Source organism: Corvus cornix, chromosome 1A (assembly GCF_000738735.6).
Source record: "Corvus cornix cornix isolate S_Up_H32 chromosome 1A, ASM73873v5, whole genome shotgun sequence".
NCBI lineage: Eukaryota > Metazoa > Chordata > Aves > Passeriformes > Corvidae > Corvus > Corvus cornix.
Window position 1 is genome coordinate 71,469,093 of NC_047057.1, and position 25,930 is coordinate 71,495,022.

General features: G+C 46.6%; 2 protein-coding genes and 1 long non-coding RNA gene across 4 annotated transcripts; 2 read left to right on the top strand and 1 right to left on the bottom strand.

Moving 5' to 3' along the window:
- The first annotated feature begins 944 nt into the window (after positions 1-944).
- LOC120409614 (aldo-keto reductase family 1 member B10-like) lies at positions 945-9,334 on the top strand. 2 transcript variants are annotated; one of them, XM_039570653.1, is made up of 10 exons: positions 945-1,149; positions 2,391-2,558; positions 2,887-3,003; positions 4,275-4,352; positions 4,920-5,042; positions 6,154-6,260; positions 6,384-6,465; positions 6,939-7,022; positions 7,766-7,848; positions 8,129-9,334. In XM_039570653.1, exons 1-10 carry the CDS (start codon positions 1,084-1,086, stop codon positions 8,169-8,171), a joined length of 951 nt encoding a protein of 316 aa, XP_039426587.1. In that variant the 5' UTR covers positions 945-1,083; the 3' UTR covers positions 8,172-9,334. The 2 variants fall into 2 exon arrangements, with proteins under 2 accessions (XP_039426587.1, XP_039426586.1); XM_039570652.1 differs by lacking the exons at positions 945-1,149; positions 2,391-2,558; positions 2,887-3,003 and adding an exon at positions 3,410-3,497.
- A 1,215-nt stretch (positions 9,335-10,549) lies between these two features.
- On the bottom strand, positions 10,550-13,157 carry LOC109951003. Its single transcript, XR_002273468.2, has 3 exons — positions 12,433-13,157; positions 11,629-11,876; positions 10,550-10,712 (listed from the first exon to the last, which is right to left on the bottom strand). It is a non-coding gene; the product is annotated as an uncharacterized LOC109951003 (long non-coding RNA).
- Positions 13,158-13,374: 217 nt separating this feature from the next.
- LOC104692256 (aldo-keto reductase family 1 member B1-like) lies at positions 13,375-22,924 on the top strand. The gene is made up of 10 exons (XM_039570954.1): positions 13,375-13,504; positions 13,762-13,929; positions 14,456-14,572; positions 15,889-15,966; positions 16,335-16,457; positions 19,644-19,750; positions 19,901-19,982; positions 20,508-20,591; positions 21,424-21,506; positions 22,247-22,924. Exons 1-10 carry the CDS (start codon positions 13,439-13,441, stop codon positions 22,287-22,289), a joined length of 951 nt encoding a protein of 316 aa, XP_039426888.1. The 5' UTR covers positions 13,375-13,438; the 3' UTR covers positions 22,290-22,924.
- The last annotated feature ends 3,006 nt before the right edge of the window (positions 22,925-25,930 follow it).

A 25,930-nucleotide genomic window follows, 5' to 3' on the forward strand; every position in this document is an offset into this window, starting at 1 on the left:
ATCGCTTCGGTGTTTCCAAACAGGGTGGCCTCTCTGAAGGGCAACAGTCTTTGTCAGGAGAAGTCTCCACACGACTTCTGCTAATAATTATGACCAAGACAGAGGTCAGGCATGGAAAACTGATCTCTGAGCCCAGCTAACACCACACAGTCCACCTCTCTGGCAGTACTCACTCTGCACACCAGTTCTGCCCCTCTGATAACCTTAGCTCCAGTCCCTCACCCACCATCAGCACCACTTAGCAGGAATGGCCACCAAACACAAGGCCACGACTAGAACTTTCCTACAGCTCTGCAGATGGATGGTATCTGTTTCCCTGAACTGAGGGAGGGACAGTAGGAAGGAAAAGGGGAAATGCAAAATCCCCCAGACTAGGATGGCAGGAGGCATCTCATGCAAACAGCTTGGTTTTAATACTGTCACCGGCACCCCTAATAGCACAATCTTTCCATTGATTTCACTGTCCTCTGAACCAAACCCTAAGAGTCTGAGCATGCTCAGAGCAGATTTACAGAGAAGGAATTCAGGGGGAAAAAAAGAAAGTAAAAGGCAAACACTGTGTTACATAACTATTTTGTGATGTTAACTGAAACATCACATCCCGCTGAGGATGGCTGATGGTGCTGACCATGAACAGGAGGATTACAAACTATTGTCTGCCCTCAGGTAAGCAGGGAAAAAAGAGCTACAAAGCAGCTGCTTTGGAAAGGCACACAGAGAAGAACGCACCATTATACTCCCAAGTGACGCTCACACCTGAATCCTGAATAAATTCTCCAAGCACGAGCATGCAGCGAAGTTCCTCAGGTGGCCTCAACGTAACATCTATTATCCTTCTGCAACTTCCACTCTCCCAACACTAAAAACAACGTTCTTCTTTAAAATAACTGCTTTCTAATTTACTCCTACAAAGGAGGCCGCTCTTCCTCTCCTGTTACCGCAAGCATCATCCCACCTTCGGAGGGGGCCCGGAGCCCACGGAGCAGCTGTGGCGGGCGGCTCCCGGGACGGGGCGGGCACGGTACCGCCGTCACTAAAGGGCTCGGCGGGCGGTACTACCGGGCAGCATTCCCTGCTGGAGCCATGGCGACCTGCGTGCAGCTCTACACCGGCGCCAGGATGCCCGTCGTGGGGCTGGGCACATGGAAGGTAACGGGGGCCGCGGTCGCTCCATCTCAGAGGGGCTGGGTCCGCAGCCGGTGCCATCTCCTCCGGTGGGGTCCGGAGCGCTCGGAGGTGGGCAGGGAGCGAGGACAGCTCGGCTCGGTGACACGTCCCCGCCGCCATCCCCGAAATCCCGCCCGGGATGCCCTGTCCCTCCGGTGGTCTCCGCAGGCAGAGCCGCGGCGCTGCTTTGGAAGCCGCTTTCCCTGGCGTGCCCTCCGTCCCTGCCGTCCCCCTCCTGCCGCGGGGGAGAGGCAGCCCTTGGGTCTCCCCAGCCTGAGAGAGGGCGGCTCCGTCCCTCCGGTACCCGCCAGGGATGCGCGGATCGCATCCATCCCCTGCTATCCCATAGCCCGGGCTCCCGCGGCTGCCGCGGCCTCCCGGGCCCCTCTCCCTGCCCCTTCCCGTGCCACTGCGCTGGAGCACTTCCCTGCTGCTTCCGTGCTGAGTAACTGTAGTCCTGGGCGATGTCCCTGGGAGTCATCTGCTAACGAGGTATGGCTTTAGAAGACCATTCATGCGTTTCGAGCAAGTTCTGACAAAGAGGTTTGCACTGTTGTTACGATGGCTACAAAATCACTGATCTATACAATGCCCAGAAACAAACATTGCTGGATTTGTATGAACAACATATGCCAACGTTTCTTTGTGCACAGCTCTTACACACCCTTTCAGGGCATAGAGACACATAGAATTGCACATCTCCTCTCTCTCTGAAGGAAGCAGCTGACATAACTTCAAATTACAGGTGGGATGTGCTCCAGGACGAGCTGGGCTAGATCACAGTACAACACTCCAAAGAGACGTGGATGACTAAGGTGTAGCCCACTGCCCTCCCCACAGAACTAAAATTTTCCCAGCTGGGCAGTTTGACTTTCTCTTCTTTGACACAGCACTGGGAAGCGAGGAGTGCTGGGCAAGAGGCACTGCAAAGCTCCCTGGCACAAAACTTGGTTCCTCCCATCCACCTTTGGTGAGCTGCCCAGGTGTTGGGGGCTCTGATCTACTTGGCTGTTGGCTGAGCCCACGTGGGACTGGGGCTATGGATAAAAGGCTGGAGGCTGGCTTCAAACCCAGCAGCCTGCATTTGTAAGATGAAGAGAGCTTTAGGAACATGGCATGGAAAAACTCTACTTAAAACCCTATTGTATGTGTTTCTTTAGCTGCTAGAGAACTAGGAAACGGCCTGTATGCTCTGATTTGGGATCTTAACCTTCTTTTTCCAGTCTGCAGCTGGGCAAGTAAAAGCTGCGGTGATGGCTGCCATCGATGCCGGGTACCGCCACTTTGACTGTGCCTACGTGTACCAGAATGAGAATGAAGTTGGGGAAGGGATCCAGCAGAAAATCAAGGAAGGCATTGTGAAAAGAGAAGACCTCTTCATAGTCAGTAAGGTAAGGTGACCTAGGATCCAGGGGAAAGCCTGCTTTGTGACAACATATGCATAGAGGGCAATTCAGAGCAGTGGGGAAAGGCTGTGTGCTGTAGTGTGGAGCAGTTAGGAGAATAGTTCAGGCCCATACTGATAGAAACCTCTTTTTGTCTCTCTCGAAATTTTGTTTTGTATTTTGTAGAGCGTTATTTAAGATGTGTTCCACATTCTCCATTTTCATGGGACTGTTCAAAATATGTGTTAAGCAGAAATGGTGTGCTAGTTTTTTTCCTTCTTCTGGAAAGAGATTTAACCCAGGAGATCAGAGTCTGCCTTGTTTTTTTCTCTAGCTGTGGTCCACTTTTCATGAGAAGCCTTTGGTGAAGGGAGCCTGCCAGAAGACTCTTGCTGCCCTGAAACTGGATTACCTGGATCTCTACCTCATGCACTGGCCTCTGGGGTTCAAGGTACAGTAACAGCAGTGCCCTTGGTTTTCACCCCTGGGAGAGCTCCTCAGAAGTGCCAGGGGTGCTTGCAGCACCACTGCTGCTGCAGTGCAGGAGGAGCCGTGCCTGTTGTGCCAGCGCTGCCCCAGTGCTGCCCATCCCGCTTTCCTCTGCCCCATCAGCCGGGCCCCTGATCCCTGCCCCGGGACCGCTGCCTGCACAGCGTCCTCTGCCCTCCTGACAACGGGGAGGCAGAGCCAGCACTAAGGTCAGGCCTCTGGCTGCAAGATTGACTCATGCTGCTTAACTTTTGGCTAAATCATCCTTTCCTGCTTTGTGGGAAGGAAGGCTGTACTTTGCTGCCTGACAGGAATTCTTTTCTTTGCGTGTTACAGAATCACAGAACAAGAGAATGTTTCTGTCTTCCATTTCTTTCTTTAATCACTGAGTCCTTATTGAGCTGACCTTTGCTGTAGGGGCCTTAAAGTTGTTCCACAGACCTTGGATTTCAAAAGGTGAGACTTTCTGACATCCATGTCAGAAGTACACGAGATACATCTCACCCTTCATGTACTTCAAAGGAGCCGATGTCTCAGTCTGTGTCTAGTCTTGGCTTTTTCTTTCTGCTGCAGACAGGTTAAGACCTCCATCCTATCTGTTGCTTTTGAGCTTGTCAACTGTTGGTCATACTTGCAAAGCTGTGATGGTTAGTTTTATGTGAACAAAGACCTTGAATAAAAGTGTCATGGCATAACACTCTGACATCTGCACACTGGATGTGGAGCAATGTGGAGATGTGGGGTTCTATTTCTGAGTTTGTACATCTGGGGTGTTCTGATTTGCCTAGTGCCACCAACTTAAACGGATGCTCCCCTCACAGGACACCTGTGTTCACATAATACCTTGTTCAGCAGATCTGGCTTGGCCTAAACCTGATTTAAATGTTCCTGGGCCCTTAACAGGTCCTTCAAAAACACCTCAGTTCTCTCTTAAAGGAATAATAGAGGAGTACAGGAAGCTCGTTTGTTCCACAAGTGGTGTGATTTGTTTATCTGCATGTGTTCTAGTGAGTCACCACTTTGCTGGGTCTAGGAGATACACCTGACCTTCCTAGTAGGAATGATTCCTGATCATTCCCACTAGGAATGGTTGCTGGCAAACATTGCCAGGAACAACGTAGGGCAAATATTAGTATTTTCTGTACTAGTAGCTAAGGCCATCATGGTCTTCAGTTGTCTTGGTATTAACTTGCCAATAAAAAGAGTGTTTCAATCATTTTTTTTCACTGACAGGCAGGAGAGGAGCTGTTTCCCACAGATGACAAAGGCATGGCTATACCCAGCAACACAGATTTTCTAGATACATGGGAGGTAAGTTCAGCCACAGTGGCAAATCATGTCTTCTGTTACTGGCAGCCTTTTCCATGCTTGCATTACCTTCAGCAGTCACAAAGTTCTTATATATTTATTGCACCATATACAATGTAGCTTTTCAAAACATAAATGCTCAGTCAAGCTGATAATCTCTAGTGAAGCTGCAAGCCAGACTGCTTGACCATACCAGAAACAGAACTGTCCTCACCACTGTTCTTAAACTGCTCAAATACACTTTGCTGAAATAAATTAGGTTGTGATCTTACCCACAGCCTGCCCTTACAGCTCTCCCGTGCTGGCTCAAGAGCACGTCATTGATTATCCTGATTTCCCATGTGTAAATAACTGAGAGTGAATTTCTGCCATCTCAAGAAAGGAGCCTTTGGATTTGGGTGAGATGGAAGAGGTGACACAAATACACCGGTGTGCACTTTCCCCTAAGAGGCAATCTTTGCAGCTCCAAACAGTTGTCTTTCCTTGCCCATGAAGGGAAACAAAGCCACACCAGGAAGAATTCCTTCAGTCTTGTATACTGGTTGCTGACTGTGCTCCTCTTTCTGCCAGGCCATGGAGGAGCTGGTGGACTGTGGGCTGGTAAAAGCCATTGGTGTCTCCAACTTCAACCATGACCAGATTGAAAGAATCTTGAACAAGCCAGGACTGAAGCACAAGCCTGCAAATGTCCAGGTGAGCTGCAAAGTGGCTGCAGGCGACTGGTTTTGTGGGATTATAAAGATCTGATTACAGCTGCATGAGGAGATGGGAAAAGGGAGAACAGAGCAGACACAGCACAATTACACCCTGTGATTACTTCTGAGTACACATAAAGATGTTGTAGATCTGTGTCCTGATAGGGAATGAAGTTGTGGTACACAAATTACAACAAGAACTTCTTAAAATACTTGTTCTGTTATTAGTAATGGCATCAGTCTGTTATTAATAGCAGGTAATTGTTCACACAACACGTGGTTTTTTTCTCATGCAGGCATGCACAATTCAGTCACCCAGCTGAAAAAGAGAGATCAGTTTTAACTATCTATGCAGAAGCAGAGCATTTATTGACACACTAGTGGCTTCCTGGTATCTACCCTGATTTATGTAAAATAAAAAATAAAGTGCTTGTATACGCATATATCAAAAAAAATCACCTAGCCTTTGTCTGCATACAGCAGCCACTGCTCCTTTGTATGCAGGAGCTGCAGAAGTTTATCCCTTCAAGGAGCCTTGGACAGAATCAGATATCTCTTACAGTTCTGAAATCAGTACTTCTTGCAGGTTCACTAAGAGTACTAACTTCCCTCAGTCTCCAGAGCCTGCCAGTCCTTCCCCTCCATGTAGTTACAAAAAAAAGAGCATGCTAAAAGGAGAAAAAAAAAAGCATCTCTGTCCAAAACTATGGAATCCATTCACACAAATTCATGAGAAAGGGGCTTCTATGTCTAGAACAGACAAGGGAGAGGACAGAGCAGTGCAGCATGTCCTTCTCATCCCACACCATATTACTGCTGACTATACAAGGCATTGGGGTTTTCAATACTTGCTAAGATGCTGCTTAGAAATCTGAGAAGGACCTCAGAACATGCCAAAGAACCTGGAGATGAGCCCTATGAAATGCTCTTTCCCCAGAGCAAAAAGAAATCTCACTGTAGAAGTAGGTGCTGTAGAAAACTAAGGCTGAATAATACCTTGCAAAGACTGGCACATGAGGACAAATACCAGCCTTTAAGTGCATCAGGAGATAGTGCCTGGAGTGAGTTACAGCTGTATTCAATCAGTCTCTATACTCTTCTGTGGGCAGATCGAATGTAATCCATACCTCACCCAGGAGAAGCTGGTGAACTACTGCCAATCCAAAGGGATTGCTGTGACAGCCTACAGCCCCCTTGGCTCTCCTGACAGACCATGGTAAGGTTGCTTGCAATTTGTGAGGGAGCTGGCATGGATAATGCTTGGAGCACTGGGACAGCCAGTGTACTATTAGCCATTGATCCCAAAACAGATTGCTGGTGCTCTCTCTCCTCTGTGTAGGGCGAAGCCAGAGGATCCTTCCCTTCTGGATGACCCCAAGATCAAGGAAATTGCAGCCAAGCACAACAAATCCACAGCCCAGGTACATGGATGCCAGATTGTGGGTACCCCTCCTTGTAACACAGGACAGCTAATGACAATGTAGAGGACAGGCTGGCTCTTTGCTCCCAGTCACCTCTGGTGTGAGGCAGCAGTGCAGGTCTGTTTTCTGTGTGGTCTGCAATGCACACTCTCAAGTGTGCCCTGACTGTCATCACGAAACATTTTCTTGACCCATCTTCAAATGCTGTAATGTTTCAGTCTTCATCTCAAGTCCTCTTGCACAGAATGTGATCTTGACAGAAGTCTGGGTGAGCAGGAAGATTTGACTGGCCCAAAACTGAATGGGAAAGGAGGCCCTTCACATGAGGCTCCACCACTTCCCTCTTTGCTCTCCAGGCAGGGCAACCAGGGCTGCAGGGACAGGAATGATTTGAAATGCAGCTCTGCAGAAGTACAGCTTAAGGAAAACAGCTGTTGGAACAGGAGGAATGATTGAGTTGTCTGTTCTTGCAGGTTCTCCTTCGCTTCCAGGTCCAGAGAAATGTGATTGTGATTCCCAAATCTGTCACCCCACAGCGCATTGTGGAGAACTTCCAGGTGAGGGATCACGAGTGAGCTGGGTGCTGCCCCTCAGGGATGGCTTGGCTTCTCCCTGCACAGCAAGCAGTGATCCTTTATCGTTCTTCCCAACTCCTACTCAGGCAAGAACACCGGGCTTCTTGTCTGTTTACACACTCTGCTCAGGGCTAAACTTAAGGTTACAGCTGGAGAGCAGGAGTGAACCAAGTTCTTTGGAAACAGTGTGCTGATAATTTTAGCAGTCACTTTACACAGTGTCATGTACTCTGCAGACTAGAGATGAATTGCCACATGGTTCTTCACTGGCACTTGAGTGCAGTAGCACACCACAAAAGGCTTATGTAGAGCAAGCAGTGTTAAGAAAACAGCTGTGGTGTTCACAAACCATGGTGCTCTATTGTTAATTCAGTGGTCTTTGACTGCAGCTGCTCACACGGATTTCAAAAAGCCTAGACAGATTAAGTGAAATATGGAAGTCCTGTAGATGTGCCTTTGGAATAGGACAGAAAGATGCATCTTTCACAAGTGGCAGATGCAAGAGCTTGCCAAGAGTCCTGCAACAGCTGGCACGTGTAATTGCAACTTTGGATGAATTTTTCTATTCCCTCTGCCAATGCCTTCTTGGTGATACAGAGAGATGCCTTTTTCATGAGTACTCATTTCTTCTAACCAGCTTGCAGACTTGTTCTTTAATTTTGTGGATTTTGCTTACAGCCTCTGGTTTTTTCAGAGAGGTGATTTCCAGCTGTTTCTCTTGTTAGGTGTTTGACTTCAAACTGACTAAAGAGGAGATGGCAACCATTTTCAGCTTTAACAGAAACTGGAGAGTCTATACAATGAGCACGTAAGTGGTAGCATTCAGTATTTGTTTTTCTCCAACCCCTTAAGTTATGAATACTATATACACAGAGGTTTTACATCTAAATACTGCCTAGAATGCCAAGAGCCTGGATGATGAAGTAATTGGGATGTTCCAAGTGTACAAAAAACACATACTATAGAGGAAAACAAATCTGGAACGAACCCACCCTACAACACAGAGTTCATATCCCACCTTAGTGGCTTCTTTAAGCACAACTAGAAAGGAAAATTGTAACTAAAATGAAGTCTTCTATTTCCTTCAGGGGCAAAACTCACAAGGACTACCCGTTCAATGCAGAATACTGAAGATGTTCATATCCTGCCCTCCTTCAGAGCTTGGTCTAGTATTTTTCCTATCAATTTATCTAGCTTTCTTATTGCATCTCTCCTCCTGCAGCCAGTGAAGTCACAGCAGTGATTATCTTTTGTCTGTATATTTTGTGGGGTTTTTTTATATTCAGTGATTATCTTTTGTTTATTCTTTCTGAAAGATACAGTAAAATTGTTCCAAAAGAATAAACTGGGGGCTGTAATAATTTTCTGTCAAAATGTGGATTGAGTAATCCACATTTAGCAAGGGAGAGACTTTGAACTACACATTCACATCTATAATTTATCCTGTTTCAACACAACAGGCTGAGGAGGATAGTTGGCAGTTATGGGAGAAAAATCTGAGAAATGTGAACTAAAGGCCAGCAGTTTTATCACTCCAGAAGTAACTGAGAAAGGAGTTTTTCCTACTTAGGAAAAACTTTCCCTTAGGGGGAAAAGAAAATCCATAAGCAGAAAGCACACAGGTGCGTGGTCGGCAGTATCTTCAGGCAGGTTTTCTCCTGGATTTTCCCCGGGACAGGGCACACTCCCGGCGGGCAGCAGAGGGCAGCCAGCCCTCAGCCACTCGAGCCAGCCCCATTCCCGGCAGTGCAGGGACATTCCCTGCTGTCACCCAGCCCGGGGCTCCGGCTGCTGGCACCGGGAGCTCAGCCCCCAAAGTGCCGGCAGCCCCGCTGGCCCTGCCAGCCTCCGGGCCAGCTTCTCCTGGCCGCACCCCCTGCCCCTCTAGCTCCATCCGCATCCCCCCTCAGCCCAGCCAGCCATCCACCACTGCCCTTGGCCCCACAGCCCCAGGGGACAGCAGGAGGTATTTGCTTTTGGGGCTGTGTCACCTTCCCGCTTCCTACGCCTGGGCAGGTGACCAAACACAATCATAAAAAGTTGCACACTGGGTGTCAAGGCAAAAGAGTAAGACTTTTGTTCAAGAAAACAAGCACCTTACGAAATTCTTTCCAAAAGTTCCACTTTCAAATCATGAAAATGTGATCCAAGGATGTTTGCTTTGCAGCTTCCTAAAGGAAGCAACCCACAAAACCTTCTGTAATCCCCAGGCTGAGGTGAGACAGCTCTGCTGAGATCAAATACATATTTTTATCAACAATAAAGCTACAATGTTGCTATGATGCAAAAATTTAGATCACTGTCTTTTTAGTGAATACTTTCTCCAGCACGGGTTACCCAGTGGCCCATAGAGCCTTCAGGGGTTTCCTTGTTCAAGCATGACTCATCCACCAGCTGCAGTCCCCTTGGAATTAAGTCCTTTCAGCATGGATCTCCTTCAAAAAGTGCACCTATGTCTCCAGAAGTATTCCTGAGTCACAGCACTGCGAACTTAAATTCTGGCACCAGACAGGGTGTTTATATCTGTTTCAGTGGTCTCCACCTAGGTCACCACTGCCATCCCTTGATACCATCTGCAATTTTTGTTCTTTACATTCCACCCTGCACTAAATTGAAAGATATACTAAGAATTGTTTCACCCTTATTCAAACTCCATCTTTAAAATAATCATAATCTTACTGTATATTCATTACTCCACCCCTTGCCCCAGCAGACCTCACCACTGTGAGCATACGACACATCCCAAACCCACCCCTTGTCCAGCAGACAAAATTATCAGGATCAACACTGGAACAGTCAACATATTTTCCAACCGCTTCTAAAACGTTTTCCAAGCTGAACTCCCAGCATCATCCTTGGTCATGCCACTAATCTGCCCATGTTCTGGCATGCACCATCCAGTACAAGGTGTGTAAGTTACTCCTTGATGTCCCAAAAGCTTATCAAGAGATACCAGTAGTAACTGTGCTCCAACCTTGGAGCTTTCGGGCCACAGCATCAGTGGTCACCACTTCTTCAGGGTCCCTTCCCCCTTGCCTATAAACACAACCCAGCAGTCCAAGCAACTGAGGGGGAGTCTCATCTGTGGGATAAGCAGAATCAGACCATTGCTCCCCACAGCTCTTCACTGGTGGATCCTAAAGCCTCTCTCCCATGGGAAGGGCAGTGCCTGCTAGTAGCAGAGAGCCCAAACTTCCCAGAACTCTTCTCTTACAAGGCAAAAAGCTGTATCTCATTTGCTCCAGTTTCCCAGCACCGACACAGCCACTGAAGGGACAGCTGCTCCAAGTGTTCAATATTTCTGGAATTTCCTTCTGAGCAAAGGACTGTCTGAGAGAGCACTGACATTGTGGGGAGCAGCACTTCTACCTCCACAGGCCTACCTAACCTTGCAGTTCAGGCTGCCTGAAGAGGCTTTGTTTTCACTTCGCCATCAGTTTCCCCCAAGATGCCAGGGGAGAAAGCATCTGCCTCTCTCTTCCAAGTCATCTTCCCACCCAGTGCTGGTCTGCCCAGATGCCTCCTCTCTTCAGGCATTTGCACACTGTGTGTACTCACCCCTGGACATGCACTGGCTGCTCTACTTCCACGACCTGTGTATTCCCAGGGTCAAGATCATTGCTCCTTCCAGAGTTCCTCTCACTACTCCACTTCTGGGCTGTGACTCAGGTACTGAGGAGAGAAAAAATAACACAGAAGAACAAGTAAGTCAGTGCCTTTCTCCCCCTTCTCCAGCCTCTGTTTAAGCCAAACACCAATCCCCTCCCTGTCCTCCTCTCCACCCCCACTTTGTCACCACAGATTACATCCAGGCCATCCCAGTCCCTCCCTGGAAGCAAGGGTGGCTCGGAGGGTGATGCTGGGTGCTTTATGCTTCCTTTCACCACTCAGTCCTGCTTACTGTGTCCTAGAGCTCCTGGGTGGGCAGTCTGCTGTCCCCAAGACTGCCACTGTCCCCAGGGCTGCCGCTGTCCTGCCCAGCAGGGGTGGCCCAGCCTACAGGACCCTTAGCAGCCATTCCCTTTGGAGTGAGGTGCTGCCCTTCTCACCAGCCAGGGGCACTGTGGGGGACACACAGGTGCTTCCCATCTGCCAGAGCTCAGTCAGCCCAGGTACAGGGCCAGTTTCAGAGCTGGCCAGAATCAGTCCTGACCAACCTGAAGCAGTTCATGGTTTCCCCCTGCCCAGAGAAACCATGGTTTCCCCCCTGCTGCGCTAAACCTGCCCTTCCCGCACAATAATCACCACAGAGGGGTGGCAGGACTACTTCCTCATCCTTGGCTGTACCTGGGGCTTGTTATTTCAGCAGGTGCAATTAAAGGACGAAAGCATGAGGACAAAAAGCATCATCAGCTCTGAGAATATAGGAGATCCACCAAGATACGCTCCTGGGCTGATTTGAGCTCAGAGTGAAAAAGAGGCCGAGGTCTTCTACAGTCAGGGCTGGCCAAGCCGCTTAGATCTGCCTCCTGGCATCCAGAGGTTGATCTCAACCCCCCACTGAGCAAGATAAATCTCCCCTCCAAGCGAGGCTGAAATTCCTGCTGTGCTTCCCAGTGATTCAAGCTTGAAGCCTGCGTGCTCTCACCTCCAAACCCCGGGTCAAGCTGCGCCTGTCTGTCAGTAGCTCTGAAGTTGCAGACCCCTGCAACTCTTCCCCTTCGTTGTAGAGATGATCACACCTTGCAACGCTGTCACCTGCCTACTTTGCCTTCATGTTTTTTCAGCAGGCCACTGGGTCTCTCTGGTAAACACTGTCCATAAGGACATACCCACTTCCATTATTTTGGGCCCTGTTCTCCGATTCCAAACACTGCTGGTCACCAAAGTCACAGCCTGTGGTGAAATTACAGTTACTAAATGCAAAGTCAGCAAAACAAACTGAAAACTCATGATATTATGCCTCCTGCTTCAGTGCACGTGGATCAAGGAAAAAAAAAGAAAGGAACACCCTCCTCCCCTTCACAGTTCCTCATTGTCAGTGGCTCACATGGCCATGTTATCAAGGACAAAGGACACAAGATTTAGCAGGCTGGCTGTCACAGGGTGACACGAGCAGTACTTCTTCCTCCCCCAAGGACCCCACCAGACCTTTGGGAGAGGCAAACAGTAGAAGCTGACTGGCCTTACAGCTCTGAGGGGAAAGGCTCCGACTCACAAGAGCAAACAGCAAAAACAAAATACAGAATTTCTGCCTGAAGTCTCTTGTGACAAGATGAAGGCATCTCTCTGACATAAAACCATCAGGGAAAATTCAACCCAAGTGGTAAGAGATAAGCACCAAGTTGTGTAAAGGTTTTGTGATCCAAGTGAAAGCACATCTCATCCTGCCAGGGACGCCTGATAGTGCTGACACAAAACAGGATGAACATTAAAGAGGAAAACCAATTACCTTGCCGTCCTTAGCTAAATGGAGCAAAAAATATGGAGCTGCAGAGAGCAGGGAGAGGCACCCAGAGCAAACACTCACACCTGAAGAAACTCTCCACATGTGAATAAGCAGCAAAGCCTTCCAGGCAAGCCTGGGTTTTTCCATTGCGCTGTGACGTCTTCAGCAGAACAGCGAATGCTTGTCTGCAAAAGCATCAAAGCCAGTTTCTGATGTGAGACTGCTGGCCACTACCACATATGATTACAATCGTGCATTTTACTCTGCAGTGTCCTCAGCACCTCCCTAAAGGCAGAGGGACAGTATGATCATTATGTCACTGATTAAAAAGTCACTGTTCCTCTTCTGCGACTTTCAAAACACTTTCAAAAAAACCTCTTCTAAAATTCAAAATAAAGCTGGGTTTTTTTAGATTCACTCTGTCCTAAATTGGTCCTAAGCCACAGTTCGCAGTGGAAGCTGCGTTTGTCCCACTTGGCACAGGGAGCATCTTCCCCTGGGCTCTCCGAAGCCGGGCACACCGAGGTTTCTCCTGTCGTGTCGCTGTTATCGGCACACAGGACCACAAAACCCCGGCAAGCCGGACCAGCCCTGGCCACCAGGGCGCTGCTCCAGCAAAGGGCTCCGCGCTTCCATGCCCTGAGGCACACAGCGAGCCAAGAGCTCTTCGGGCGCGGGGAGACAGTTCTGTCCCGTGTCCCCTCTGTCATCCGCAGCCCGGGGATGTGGCTCCAGGGCACCGAGGTGCTGCGGGACGGTCCGTGTGCGGTGAGCGCAGCCCCGGGGCCAGGCTCATCTGACACAGCCCGGGGGCTGCGGGACGTTCCCGCACCACGGAGCCGCAGACGCTGCCGGCTCCTCAGCCCCGGCAGCGGCCGCGTCCCCGCGGCCCGGGCCCGGCGCCGCCCCGACTCCCCCGCGCCGCGCCGGGCGGGGCGGGCCCGGCCGCCCGCTCGCTATTAAAGGCGCGGGGTTCGGCCGCAGCTGTGGTGGTGCTGCTGGCGGGGCTATGGCGGACTACGTGCAGCTCTACACCGGCGCCAAGATGCCCATCCTGGGGCTGGGCACATGGAAGGTACCGGGCCGCGCTCTCCCCGGGCTGGCGGCGTGAGGGCGATGGGGAGGAGGGGAAGGAAGGAGCGCGGCCCGGGCCCTGCGAGCGCTGTCGTGGTCGCGCAGCGCTACCGACACCCGGCCGGGCCGCCGCCGGGGTTTGGCTTTATTTCAGTCGGGGATTCCTTTGGATATGGTGGCTTTCTCAGCTTTATCTTGCCGTGAGAAAGGTCTTCAGTGCTGTGCTGATGAGAGCTTTTTTGCCATCGCTTTTTTCAGTCCCCCCCAGGTAAGGTCGCAGCTGCGGTGATGGCTGCCATCGATGCCGGGTACCGCCACCTCGACTGTGCCTACGTGTACCAGAATGAGAACGAAGTTGGGGAAGGGATCCAGCAGAAAATCAAGGAAGGTGTTGTGAAACGAGAGGACCTCTTTGTTGTCAGTAAGGTACGGGTCTGGTGATACAGAATATACCAGTGAATGCTTTTTTTTTTTAAAGTAACCCCCCAGTTCTTTACTTACCTACTCAGTTGTGCAGCATGGAACAATTCGAACATCACTTAAGCCATTCCTGAGATTCCTACTTTACCTCATCCTGTATTGAGAATTATGCAGGGTCCATACCACAAACTTGGGTGATGCTTTCACCTTTTTTTGGCATAAAGCTATGCTATTCTCTTTCATGCACTGTCTGACCTTCTATTAGGTGCTTTTTAATTTGTCTTAATAAGTGAAGCAAGACTACTTCTGCTGTCTGCCAGGACAGCATGTAGTCATGTGTGCTGCCACTGCACACATTGCCCAGTATCACAGGCCCGTCCTGCTCACAGAACAAGCCCCACTTGAAGAGCTGTAGGATGATCTGGTGTCACATCACTTCCCAAAAGGGACAGGCACCCTGCTGAACAGTACTGAAGAGTTCAAAGAGCTTTAACCCAGGAGGTCACAATGTGCCTTGGCTTTTTGTCTCCAGCTGTGGTGCACATTTCATGAGAAGCCTCTGGTGAAGGGAGCCTGCCAGAAGACTCTTGCTGCCCTGAAACTGGATTACCTGGATCTCTACCTCATCCACTGGCCTTTTGGCTTCAAGGTACAGTAACAGCAGTGCCCTTGGCTTTGTCTGTGAGTGCCAATTTTGAAGAGCTATGTTGTTTATAACCCAGTGATTGCTCCAGCTGCACAGATCATGCTGTGTCTGTTGTGTACCAGCACTGCTCTGGTGCTCAGCTTTACAGTGGCCATGTGAGCCAGGCTGTTGATTTTTACCTCTGAGATCCCTGCTTGCATGGCATCTGCTGCCCTTTTGGTCATGGAAGAGGCAGACCTTCAGCCCTAGGGATGGATTTCCGTGCTGGAAGCAGAAGTTATATTTCTTTCCTTTAGATTATTGCTTGTATTGCCTTCTACAAATCCAAAGTATGCTCAACAGACAATGGTGTGACTCCTTCTTTGTGGGAAGAGGGCTGTACTTTGCTGTCTGACAGTTCTTTCCTCTGCATGTCACAGAATAAGAGATTGTTGTCTTTCATTTCTGTCTTTAATCACTGAGTCCTTTAATACAATCCAGCTGGAACTGACCTTTGTTGTAGGAGCTTTAGCATTCCACAGGCCTTGGAGTTAAACTTTTTAGTTCCTAACTCTTCTACTGACTGCATGCAAAGGAACTGATGTCTCAGTTTGAATATGTCCAAGCTTAGTCTTTCAGTGATAGCTTGATTGAAATTTTCTTTCTACCTCTTGCTACCAAGACGAGCTGTTCTTCATAACATCTGTATTTTTAAAATTAGCTTCACGTGGACAGAACTATGAAAATGGAAATGTGTTGTGGTGTAAATAACGAATGAGTAGAAAGTAACTGGTTTTGAATGAAGTTGATACCTGGCAGATAGTCCCAAGTGGGATACAGGGTGTTCTAACTTTCCCTATGCTAGCAACTTAAACAGTGAGACTCCCCACGAAACACCTGTCAGGAAATCTGGTCCAGGATAAAGTGAACACCTTCCAAGTCCTAAGTGGGTCCTTACTATGCATTTCATTAAAACACTTCATTATGAGCAGGTAACAACTGTGTCTTTTTGTAAACTGGCTGTAATTCTACTTTCTGTATTACAAGTGAAGACTTAACTTTCACCATATGGATTTTGATGAGCCAGGAGACACAGTGTCTATCAGAAGTATCTGTTCATATTGGGTTGGCTGTAGGCAAAACAACTGCCATAATATCATGTGAAAACAAAAGACTGAAGACTATAGATAGTGAGTATTGGTGTCTAATACATATGTAGATAATTCGTATAATAATAAGGATTAGTTTGTCCTGTAATAAGAGTTTATAGCATCATGGTCTTCAGCTGGTGTTAACCTCCCAATAACATGTGTTTCAAGCAATTTCTCTCTCACTGACAGGCAGGAGAGGAGCTGTTCCCTCTAGATGACAAAGGCATGGCTATCCCCAGCAACAGTGATATTCTAGAGACGTGGGAGGTAAGTTCAGCCACAGCAGGAGAAAGTTTAGACTGATGAAGGTAATGACAGCCTCAGAGACTGCTGAGAAGAGAAGACAATCTCATGTACTTAGAATTACTTGGAAGGACTCACTGGTACAATAGCAAATTGTCATCTATCAATTCATCATTTTCTAACTTGCTGTGAATTTCCATAATCTCAAAGAATGAGCCCTTTGAGCATGGGAGACATGGCACATATACAGCAGTGCTCTGAGGTTTTTTCCTCAAACTTGAACTCTGAAAATCTAAATACTTATTTTAGGCTTCTAATGAAGGAAACAAGAATGTGCTCTTCAGGCCCTACCTTTGTATACTAGATGCTGACTTTGTGCTCCTTTCTGTAAGGCCATGGAGGAGCTGGTGGATGCTGGCCTGGTAAAAGCCATTGGAATCTCCAACTTCAACCATGAGCAGATTGATAGAATTTTGAACAAGCCAGGACTGAAGTACAAGCCTGCAAATAACCAGGTAAGCTGCAAAGTGGCAGAGGCAAATGTTTGGTGGTGTTCTTCTTTGTGTGGTCATTTGTTGTGGGTTTTTAAAAGAAAATTACAAAGATCTTACTTTGAAATAAGGTTATAGAAAGAGAGACTGGAGTAGACACTGCATATTCTTCAGTCTCACCCTCCAGCTGCTTCTGGATGCCAAGATGCTGGTTTTTCATGAACTCTGTGCTGCTGCTTGGAAATCTGGCAATGAGCAGCTCCAAAATCCCTTCTTGAAGGAAGAAAGGAGGGGGAACTCAGATGAGCTCTAAAAACTTCCTTGCAGTAGAGTAAGACTTGGTGTATGTATATATAGAGAATTAGATGACCTTTTCATAACATTTCTGTGGAGAAGCCGGTTCCTGTTGCTGGTAACTGAGAGAATTGATCAGGAACATGCTTTATGGACTCAAGACTTAATGAAGGTTAGGAGGAAGAAGGAAATGGAGTTGCAAGGTAGGCGATAGAGTAGAAGTTGTACAGACAGCACTTGAATGAAATCTTAGGAAAATTCAAATGGCAGGAGCCCTTGGAAGATGATCTGCTCAGAGGTGCATCAGCCCTGAGATCAGACTAGGTTGTCCAGGGCTTTATCTGTCTTGAAAACCTGCGAGGATGGAGACTGCACAGCCTCCCTAGGCAGAGTGCTCTGCTGTCTGATCTCCTGCCTTGAGTGTATGGCAGGGAGAGGGAGTTCTCCTATATCCAGTCTCAACCTCTCTTGTTTTCAGCTTGCATTTGTTGCCTTCCTCCAAGCACCACTGAATAGCTTGGCTTGACTTTGAATGACTTCCTTTTAGGTACTGAGAAGCTGCTACTAGGAGGCCTGAGCCTTCCCTTCTCCAGGCAGAACAAGCCCAGTTCCCTCAGCCTTTCCCAGTATGGCAGGTTCTCCAGACCCTACCCACCCTGGAGTTTCTCTGCTGAATTGATGCAGTGTGTCAATATTTCTGCTACTGTGGGGAGCTGGGAAGAGGGAAAACAGGACACAGTATTATGAAGGTGGTCTGACAAGTGTGAATAGAGGCAGATGATCAATTCTCACAATTTAGTGACTATGTTCCTGATGCTCACTACTGGCTCATGTCCAGCTCAGCCTGTTAGGACCCCCAGGTCCTTTCTAGCATGGTTGCTTTACAGGTAGTCAGGTTCTAGCCTGTGTTATTGCCAGGGGCTTTTCCTTCCCAGGTGCATGGCTTCATGTGCAGCCTTGTTGAATTCCTTCAGGGTTTTGTTTGCCTGTTGTTTCTGCCTGAGTGGGTCCCTCTGAAGTGGCAGTCCTGCCCTTGAGTGTGTTGGCTGGTTGTTCCCCAGTTTGGCATCACCTTCAGGATTGATGTGATTATAGACTGGCACAGGTTGCTGAAGAGAACAAGTCCCAGGATAGATCCCTGTGGGGTCTGTCTAGAGTTCACCTTGATTCCTATGGTGTTTGAAGGACTGTAGTCAATTATTTATACCAGATTAGTAAAACTGGGTCCTTTACTGTGGTAGCTTGAGCATGATCAGTCCCAATGCACTTTTAGAAAACTTAGTGTAAGTTTTATGATACCTTTCAACATCTGCCATGTCTCATTGCCACTTTCACTGTATGATAATTACCCTTATTTCTGGCATAGGGGTCACTGATCTTGGACCTCTCACACCTTGTAAATGCTCTCAAGGTCTAAATGATTATTAACTATAATAAAGTTCAGTACAAAGTACTGGGCCTTTGGTCCCTGTCCTTCACAAACTACTGCTTCTGAGGAAATGCTTGCAAGCCTGAAAGCTTGCTGTTGCTAACACTTACCAGTTGGGCTAATAGTGAGAGTGCTTCCTGGAAACACTTCCTCTGTGCAGATATTTCACATGTAATCCACTGTCTTCCATGTCATTTCCATTCTTTATTTGAATTCAAACAGGATGCATGTTGGTTTAAATTGTAGTGAGAAATTAATTTCGCAAGGTAGTAATTACATAACAATGATGCTGGCACCTAATTTAATTTCTCAACTTGAGTGCCAGTGGACAGGTGAGGATGACTGTGCCTTGCTTATGTTGCACAAATTCTACCTATTGAATATCTGAGAAGACTAGATGCTCTATTACTCTTAAATAGCTGTCTTTCTGCAACTGCTGAAGCAAAATAAATACGTACAATCTGTTCTAAAAATGGAGCTCTCCTTTCTGTTTAATATTCCAGCCTGTCTCAGAGGGGAAACAGGCATGTAGGCCTCTGATAACAGCAGGCAGCTAGAACCACAAATAAAGTGCTGGAGGCTGTAAACTGACTCCATGTTTTGCACTCCCTTGCTCCACCTGCCAGCAGCACAAGTTTCCAGGGCCTGCCCTCAGAGTGCAGCTGCAGGAGGCTCAAATGGCAGCATAGTCAAAACGGTTCTTGATGTTGCCTGCTGAAAGAAAAGGAGTGCTCCCTGGTGTGCAACTATCCCAAAAGTCCCTCTGTGCAAAGTATCAAAACTCGTGGTCATTCACTGCCTCCTGAGATAGGAACAGTTCCTGTTCCATGCTCCGTATCTGTGCGTTCGCCTGCCAGAACACAGACCCACTGTTAAGGAGTCTGTATTCCATTATGCAGCTATTCTTGTGGGAGTCCATGCTAAGTGCATGTGTGTTTATAAAAGGTCTGTAATGGGCAGTGGGCTGGAGGTCTAAAATCTTAGCAGGCAACCATTCTCACTATTTTCAGACTAGAGGTGTCTAGTGTGAGTATTGACACAAAGCAAATAAAGACTAATGAAACACTGCTGATATTGAAGTTAATATGGTAGCTGTAAAAAAATATTATGGCATGTTTAATTAGGGATGAAAAGAGAACGTTGTACTTCCTGGTCTGCAATCCTATTGCTGGGATTTTACAGCTCTCCTGGGTGTGCATTTTCCTGTCCCATTGAAGCAATTGTGTAGCTGGTCATCCCATATGCTGGAGATGATCTGGATCAGCAAAGTTTTTAAGGAGTTTTGTTACAGTTCTTGGACCCTTCACTGCAAGGAGAACTACTATAAATAGTAGAAAGGGGGTGAGGCATAGAGAAAACAAAGGCTGTACAATATTGCTTAAGAGACTGTAAGTTAGCACAAAAATCAGCCTTTGAGTAAAAACTAATCCCTGGAACATATTAAAGCAGTGAAGTCACTGTCAATCTCTATACTTTTATATTGGCAGGTTGAATGCCATCCATACCTTACCCAGGAAAAGCTGATCAAGTACTGTCAATCCAAAGGGATTGCTGTGACAGCCTACAGCCCCCTTGGCTCCCCTGACAGACCATGGTAAGATTGCTCTGCCAGGGAGCTGGTGTGGATTATTCTGGAAGCACTGAGGCTTACCATGTGCAGCATTAATTTTTCATGCAGATACAGATCTTTACTAGGTTGGACCTATGGAGGTTTCTTGCCACTGATCTTACTTTCTCTGTGTAGGGCTAAGCCTGAGGATCCTTCCCTTCTGGATGACCCCAAGATCAAAGAGATTGCAGCCAAGCACAACAAGACCTCAGCACAGGTGGGTAGGTGCTAGAGTACCCCTTCCTGTAGCACAGCATAAAGGACAGCTAATGACAAGGTAGAGGCCAGGCTGGCTCTTCATTCCCTGTGGTGTCAGGTAGCAATGCAGGTTTGTTCCTCATGTGGCCTTCCATGCACACTTGCAAGGGTGCTCTGACCATCACAAGAAACATTTTCTTGACCCATCTTCAGATGCTGCCATGTTTGTCTTCCCATCTCAAGTCCTGTTGCAAAGAGGGGAACATTTGAATAGCCTACTCACAGTCTGGGTGGGAAGGAAAGGAATTGAGTGCCACTAAACTGCAGAGGGGAGGAGAAAGGAGGCTTTGTGGGATTCCATCACTCCTCTATGTGCACTTCAGGAAGTGCTGCTTAGAATTCAGGTATAATTTGAAAAGCAGCTCCAGAGAGTGGGTTAATTCTGCTGAATTGTACCATTTACAGCAAGTAACTGCTAAACAGGCTCTACTTGCCATAGAGCAAGAGCCATCCCCTCTCTGACGCAGTGATGTGCCTCTTGCAGGTTCTCATTCGGTTCCACATCCAGAGAAATGTGATTGTGATTCCCAAATCCATCACGCCCCAGCGCATTGTGGAGAACTTCAAGGTGAGTCCTTAGGAGTGTAGGAGTGAGCTGGGTGCAAGGCTTGGCTTCTCCGTGCACAGCAAGTAGTGATCCTTTCTCACCTTTCCCAGGTGCTCTTCTGACAGGAGGACTGGGCTTTTTCTCCATGTGTTTACCTACAGTCTCCTGAGGGCTTAATTTAAGATTACAGTGGGAGAGCAGGAGTGAACAAAACTTTGGGAAACACTATATCCTGATAATCTGAGCAGTCACACTGTGATTCTTCCTGTTCTGTGTCATGTGGATGACTAATTTGACAGCTTATTTGGGGCCTGAATGCAGTAGCACACCACAAAAGACTTCTGTAGAGCGAGCACTTTTAAGGAAATAGTCCTGGTGTCCATAAACCGTGTTGCTGCTCTTGATCTGGGAGTCTTGGGCTGGACCCAGTATTAGGATTTTGCTTCCAATCACTTAGTGGCTTGAGGTGGAATATGGAGGCCTTGCAGCTGGTTCTTTGGCAGAGCACAGAAGGATGCATCCTTCACACATGGAGGATGGAGGTGTTCTGCAACACAGTGCTCCCCAAACTTTTTAAAACAACCAGCATATGCAACTGGCACGTGTAACTTGAGGCTATAATTCCTACCTCTCCCTGCCCGCCTCCCACTCCAGCTAGAGGAGTCTCAGACATCCAGACAGACAGTAGAGTCTTTTTCCTTTCCCCTCATGAAGCAGTCACTTCTAACAAGCACCCTACACTGTGGACTTGTTCTTTGATTTTGTGATTTTTTTTTTTTTTTTCTTAATTTTTCTTTTGCTTACAAGCACTGATTTGTTCAAAGAGGTGATTTCCAGCTTTTTCTCCTGTCAGGTGTTTGACTTTGAATTGACTAAAGAGGAGATGGCAACTATTCTCAGCTTTAATAGAAACTGGAGAGCCTGTGAAATGCACATGTAAGTGGCACTTCCTTTTCTTTAAGCAATTAAGTTATCACATACTTCAGTAAATGAAGTTACAGACAGTAGGCCTGATTTGAAATTCAGGGTATGCAAACTCAGTTTTCAAACTCAACTTTCCAGAGTAAGATTTTTTTAAATGTTCATTTTATGAACAAGAACATGATGAGCATTGAGCAAACTTCATTTTCAGTTGGGTTGCCAAGAAACTCTTTGTAGCTGGAATTGCAACAGGAGGCTTCTTACTCATAATTTTTGTTTTGTCCATATTGGAGGAATGAGCATGATGCAGACTTAAAATCTTGATTAGCTTTGCTTGTGGTGTTTAGTCTTTCTTCCGTGACTCTTAGGTACATTACAAAATCTGTGTGGTGTTCTGTTGTTGGGAAAGTAGATGAACGTTCAAAATAAAACGTGAGGATTTGCAACCTGGAAGCGTAGAGCCAGATAAGAAATCTTCTTTGGAATGCTGCAAGAAAGGTCTTCCTGTCAGTAAACAGTGAAACCTTGAATCAGTTGTCTACAAAGCACCTCTAGGTCCCATCACCTGAGATGCTTGGAGCCCAAACAACAGAAGGCACTCAGTCTTTTTGTTTGGGAATGCAGCATGTCCCCAGGAGAAACAGCCCTTGCTTTTATACAGTTCATCTCCTCCCTTGGTGGTTCTTTGAAGTGGCTACAGCTGCGTACAATGTCTTTGGGACACGAGATAATCTTTGCTTTTTGATTTCCTCCAGGTGCAAAACTCACAAGGGCTACCCTTTCAATGCAGAATACTGAAGATGATTTCCTGCCTTTCTCCAGGCTTCCCAGATATGCTTCTGCTGTTGCCTATGAGTTGTCTATGTAGCTTTTTCACTGCATCAGACACCCCTCCACACTCCCATTTTTTTCCTTCTTTTTTTCCCCACAAGGATGCAGTATATGTACTCAGTGACTTTGTGTTGGTTTGTTTGTTGGTTTTTTTTGGTTTGGTGGTTTTTTTTTGGTTTTTTTTTTTTTGGAAGAAGGAAATGCTGAATGGTTCTGAAGAGCACACTGTGTGGATTAGTAGATTTTCTTTGCCAAACAGCAAGTCTGGAATCGGTAAGCAGAAAGCATTGAGCAAGTTTGAACAAGCAGTCACTTTTATTTTGGAATACTGTGAATTGGAGCTAGTGACTACTGTTGTCTGGAAGGACCAGGATATTGGCAGATGTTATGTAATGAGGTCTGCGTTTCTCTTCTGATTACTTTTGGGGTTGATTCTGTTTCTTTGTAATGCTCCAGACCTTTTTTTTCCCCTCTAATTGGAAGTATAAGTTGATTTCTAAATGGTTTCTACATGGGTAGCTCTTTGAAAAGTGTATAGATCCTAATTTCTCAGTGATATAAAAGCTGTTTTGCTTATAATAAAATACAGTTTCATTACTGTGTGTAATGAGATGGTTATTTCAGCCATGCTCTAACGGTGGTGTTGCTGGAGCAGCTGTGTAATATCAGCTGTCTCTAGAGATTACACAAAAGCAAGGAAATTACCATCCCCCACAAAATCATCTGTTGATGTTGACTTCTTACATGTGCCCTGGGAGCTGCCTGGTGTTCTCATGGTTGAACTTGTGGCCAATGAGTCTGTGCCTCTCTTTAAATAGAACTGTTTTGGTTCTGACAACCAATACAGTCCTGTTTAATTCAGTTTTTGTTTTGCTGAGGTGATAGTATACTTTGGCTAGTAGAAAATGTATTCCACTGAAGACTTGAAGCCTACAGAGCATCCTGTGGGATTGTTTTAATAAGCAGTAGAAAACTTGCCCTCTCCAGCAGGGAGCACATGATGCAGGAAGGAATTCTGTGCTTGTACAAGATACCATTGGCAAACACAGTAAAAATGAGTTTCCAAGAAAAGAGCTAGCAGATCAGAAACTTAATGCTTTGTTCAGGGAGCACAGAAAAATCTGCTGAAACTGAACTTCTGGTACGTGAGGTGTGCTTGTCCCTTGGTGGCTTTCACAATACTTGCATGTAGTGGTTTTAAAGCTGTTGCCACCTGAGAGCTGCTCAAGGCTGTTCACAAAATGCATTTGGGCACTGGTAAAAGCTGTGGTTAATGTTGAGTTGTTTTCATGCATGTTCCTGTGAGTTTTTTTAGATGTCTGAGTAGATCTGGGATGTGAATGGTCCCTCTGAGAAGGTTGTGTGGGCCTGGCAGGAAGGGGGTTCTCTCTGAACAGGTGGAAGAAGGGAGACACCAGGGCTGTTAATGCATAAGCAATCTAAATCTTAAATGTAGGGTTGTGATAGCAAGCCTTAAAGTGAACTTGGTCAGGTTAAAATGTAACATGAAGGCAAGTTGATATCAAAGTATTTGTGAAATAGGTGGTTCTGATCAAAAGGAGTCTGACTAAGGAGTCATACTAATTTAAAATTTTTCTTTCTCATAAATACTAACCATTACATTGAGAAAACAGATCTTTTTTTTTTTGGTAATTTTCAAAGTCTTTTTAAAATTCCAGTAATGCTGAGACCAGAATTAGCATGCAACACGTTTTTGATCACAATAATTTACAATAGGCTGAACAGACAAGATTGAATTAACTTAAGACATGAGGAGGAGAGAATCAGTGTCTGACTTGAAGCAATATGCTCCTCTAATGCTGATTTTTCTAATATAAATTGATTATAAATCACTTTAAATTCTGGGCTTTTAAAGCATGTACAGAAAGCTTCAGCTCTGTGAGTGTTTTGGGAATCTTAAATGCGATAAACAAAAGCCCTAAGGCATCTAAAAAAGCCAGAAGAGCTGATGTTCTTTGCTTAGTCTGAGATGTGACAGAAAACTGTTCAGGGCAATGTTGACTTGCTTGCAAATAACATTTTTGTGACAGGCGTGTTCTGGCAAGAAGTTACATTGAGGGTCAGGGTTTCCAGAATAGTACATCAGGTTCTGTTAGTTTCCTCTGTTTTCATTTCACTGTAACTTTATGAAAGTTTATGCCTGAAATTTTCCATTCTGGAAGTAGGAATTTTACTGGAGACAGCTTGGACAGAGACTGCCCCACAGCAGATGGGAGAGCAGCTAGCACTCGGGGCGGGGTGGCATTGTAACAGGCGCTCTCTGTGCTTCACTGCATGACTTTGTGGGAAGGAATTTGGAACGGGTCGTCCTGGGACACAGTGCAGCACTCGGCCGGCAGAGGGCTTGGATCTTGGTGGAATATGAGAGTGGGAATAGAGGGAAAACAGAGAAGCACCTGAGTGCAGGGGTAGTGATGCACAAGCTTGAACAGAAAGCAGGCTGTTGTCAGAAAGCATGGGAAGGGAGTGACAGGAAACCCATCATGGCTTTGGATTGCTTCTCCGAGAGTGGACGTAATTAAGGCTGAGAGAGAGGAAGAGGCAGTCTTCCTTTAGGCTAGGTTGATCTGGGAATTCTAACAGTACAGTGCAGTCTGTTGTACCCCCATGCTTGTGCCATACTCTCTGCCTACACGAGCAGAGATTTCCTTTCATCTCCTAAAAGGTAAAGTGGAAAGATCAAAGAGTTCCATATCCGGAGCCTCACATTCCTGCTAACTGAGCTCTTCCTGCTAAAACTGTTCACAGCATTTGTTTTTGTACTGTGATTTGACAGATCTCTGGGTTTCTGATCAAAGATGTTTTTAAGGACAAATACAGTCTTGTAGCTCTTCCAGTGAAAAGTGGTTGTGTTTTGTTTTGTGTTCTTAAGAACTTGTAGTTCAGCTCCACCTTGTCGGCCTCTTCCTAGACATTTGGGACCCTGCTGCAGCAGCTGAGCTGGTGTGATACTGTAGCACACCCTGGGAAGAGGATTTCCAGCCTACAGGAAAGATTAAGGGCAGCTAACAGAAAAAACGTGTCCTTGGAACTGGTAGAATCAGTACTTGCACAAAATTTGTTTCACTTCCAACTGCACTCACTGCTCCAAATGATACCAGATTAGCAGGCCTTTATTTCATGCTTAAAAGGAAATGGCTCTGACAGGACAGATCCATTTATGTGGTAGCAAAGAATGATGGTGAACTGATTTATCAGGGAAAACAGGTAGAGAAAATCAGCAATTATCTCATTAGAGGAGGCAAGATACCGGTTTTGCAAGTTTTCATGGGTAGTAGAGGAGAATACAAGAAGTATTTGGCATTGGCATCCTGCTAGTTGAAGGTAGGACAGCACAGATAGTCTGACAGGCACAGCATGTTTGTTTCAAGTTACAGTTGATGTTCCTTTGAGAGAAAATGGCTTTACTTCTGATATTGGAAGGCAACTGCACAAGCCTGCCTGGCTGGAATCACTTTTTATATGATGCTCTCTAACTTGGTGTTTGCTTTCCTCAGAGGAAAAGGAGACAGGAGCTCTCCTCTTGCTGAGCTCACAAGACTGCACAAATGCTATGGAATGCACTCGTTTCAGAGTTGTGAAATCTG

Excerpts from the sequence above, each read along its gene's own strand:
- LOC120409614 (XM_039570653.1), top strand. The coding sequence starts at position 1,084 with ATGGCGACCTGCGTGCAGCTCTACACCGGCGCCAGGATGCCCGTCGTG. Across the intron at positions 1,150-2,390 it reads TGGGGCTGGGCACATGGAAG|TCTGCAGCTGGGCAAGTAAA; the intron begins GTAACGGGGGCC and ends TTCTTTTTCCAG. Across the intron at positions 4,353-4,919 it reads ATTTTCTAGATACATGGGAG|GCCATGGAGGAGCTGGTGGA; the intron begins GTAAGTTCAGCC and ends TCTTTCTGCCAG.
- LOC104692256 (XM_039570954.1), top strand. The coding sequence starts at position 13,439 with ATGGCGGACTACGTGCAGCTCTACACCGGCGCCAAGATGCCCATCCTG. Across the intron at positions 14,573-15,888 it reads ACTGGCCTTTTGGCTTCAAG|GCAGGAGAGGAGCTGTTCCC; the intron begins GTACAGTAACAG and ends TCTCACTGACAG. Across the intron at positions 15,967-16,334 it reads ATATTCTAGAGACGTGGGAG|GCCATGGAGGAGCTGGTGGA; the intron begins GTAAGTTCAGCC and ends CCTTTCTGTAAG.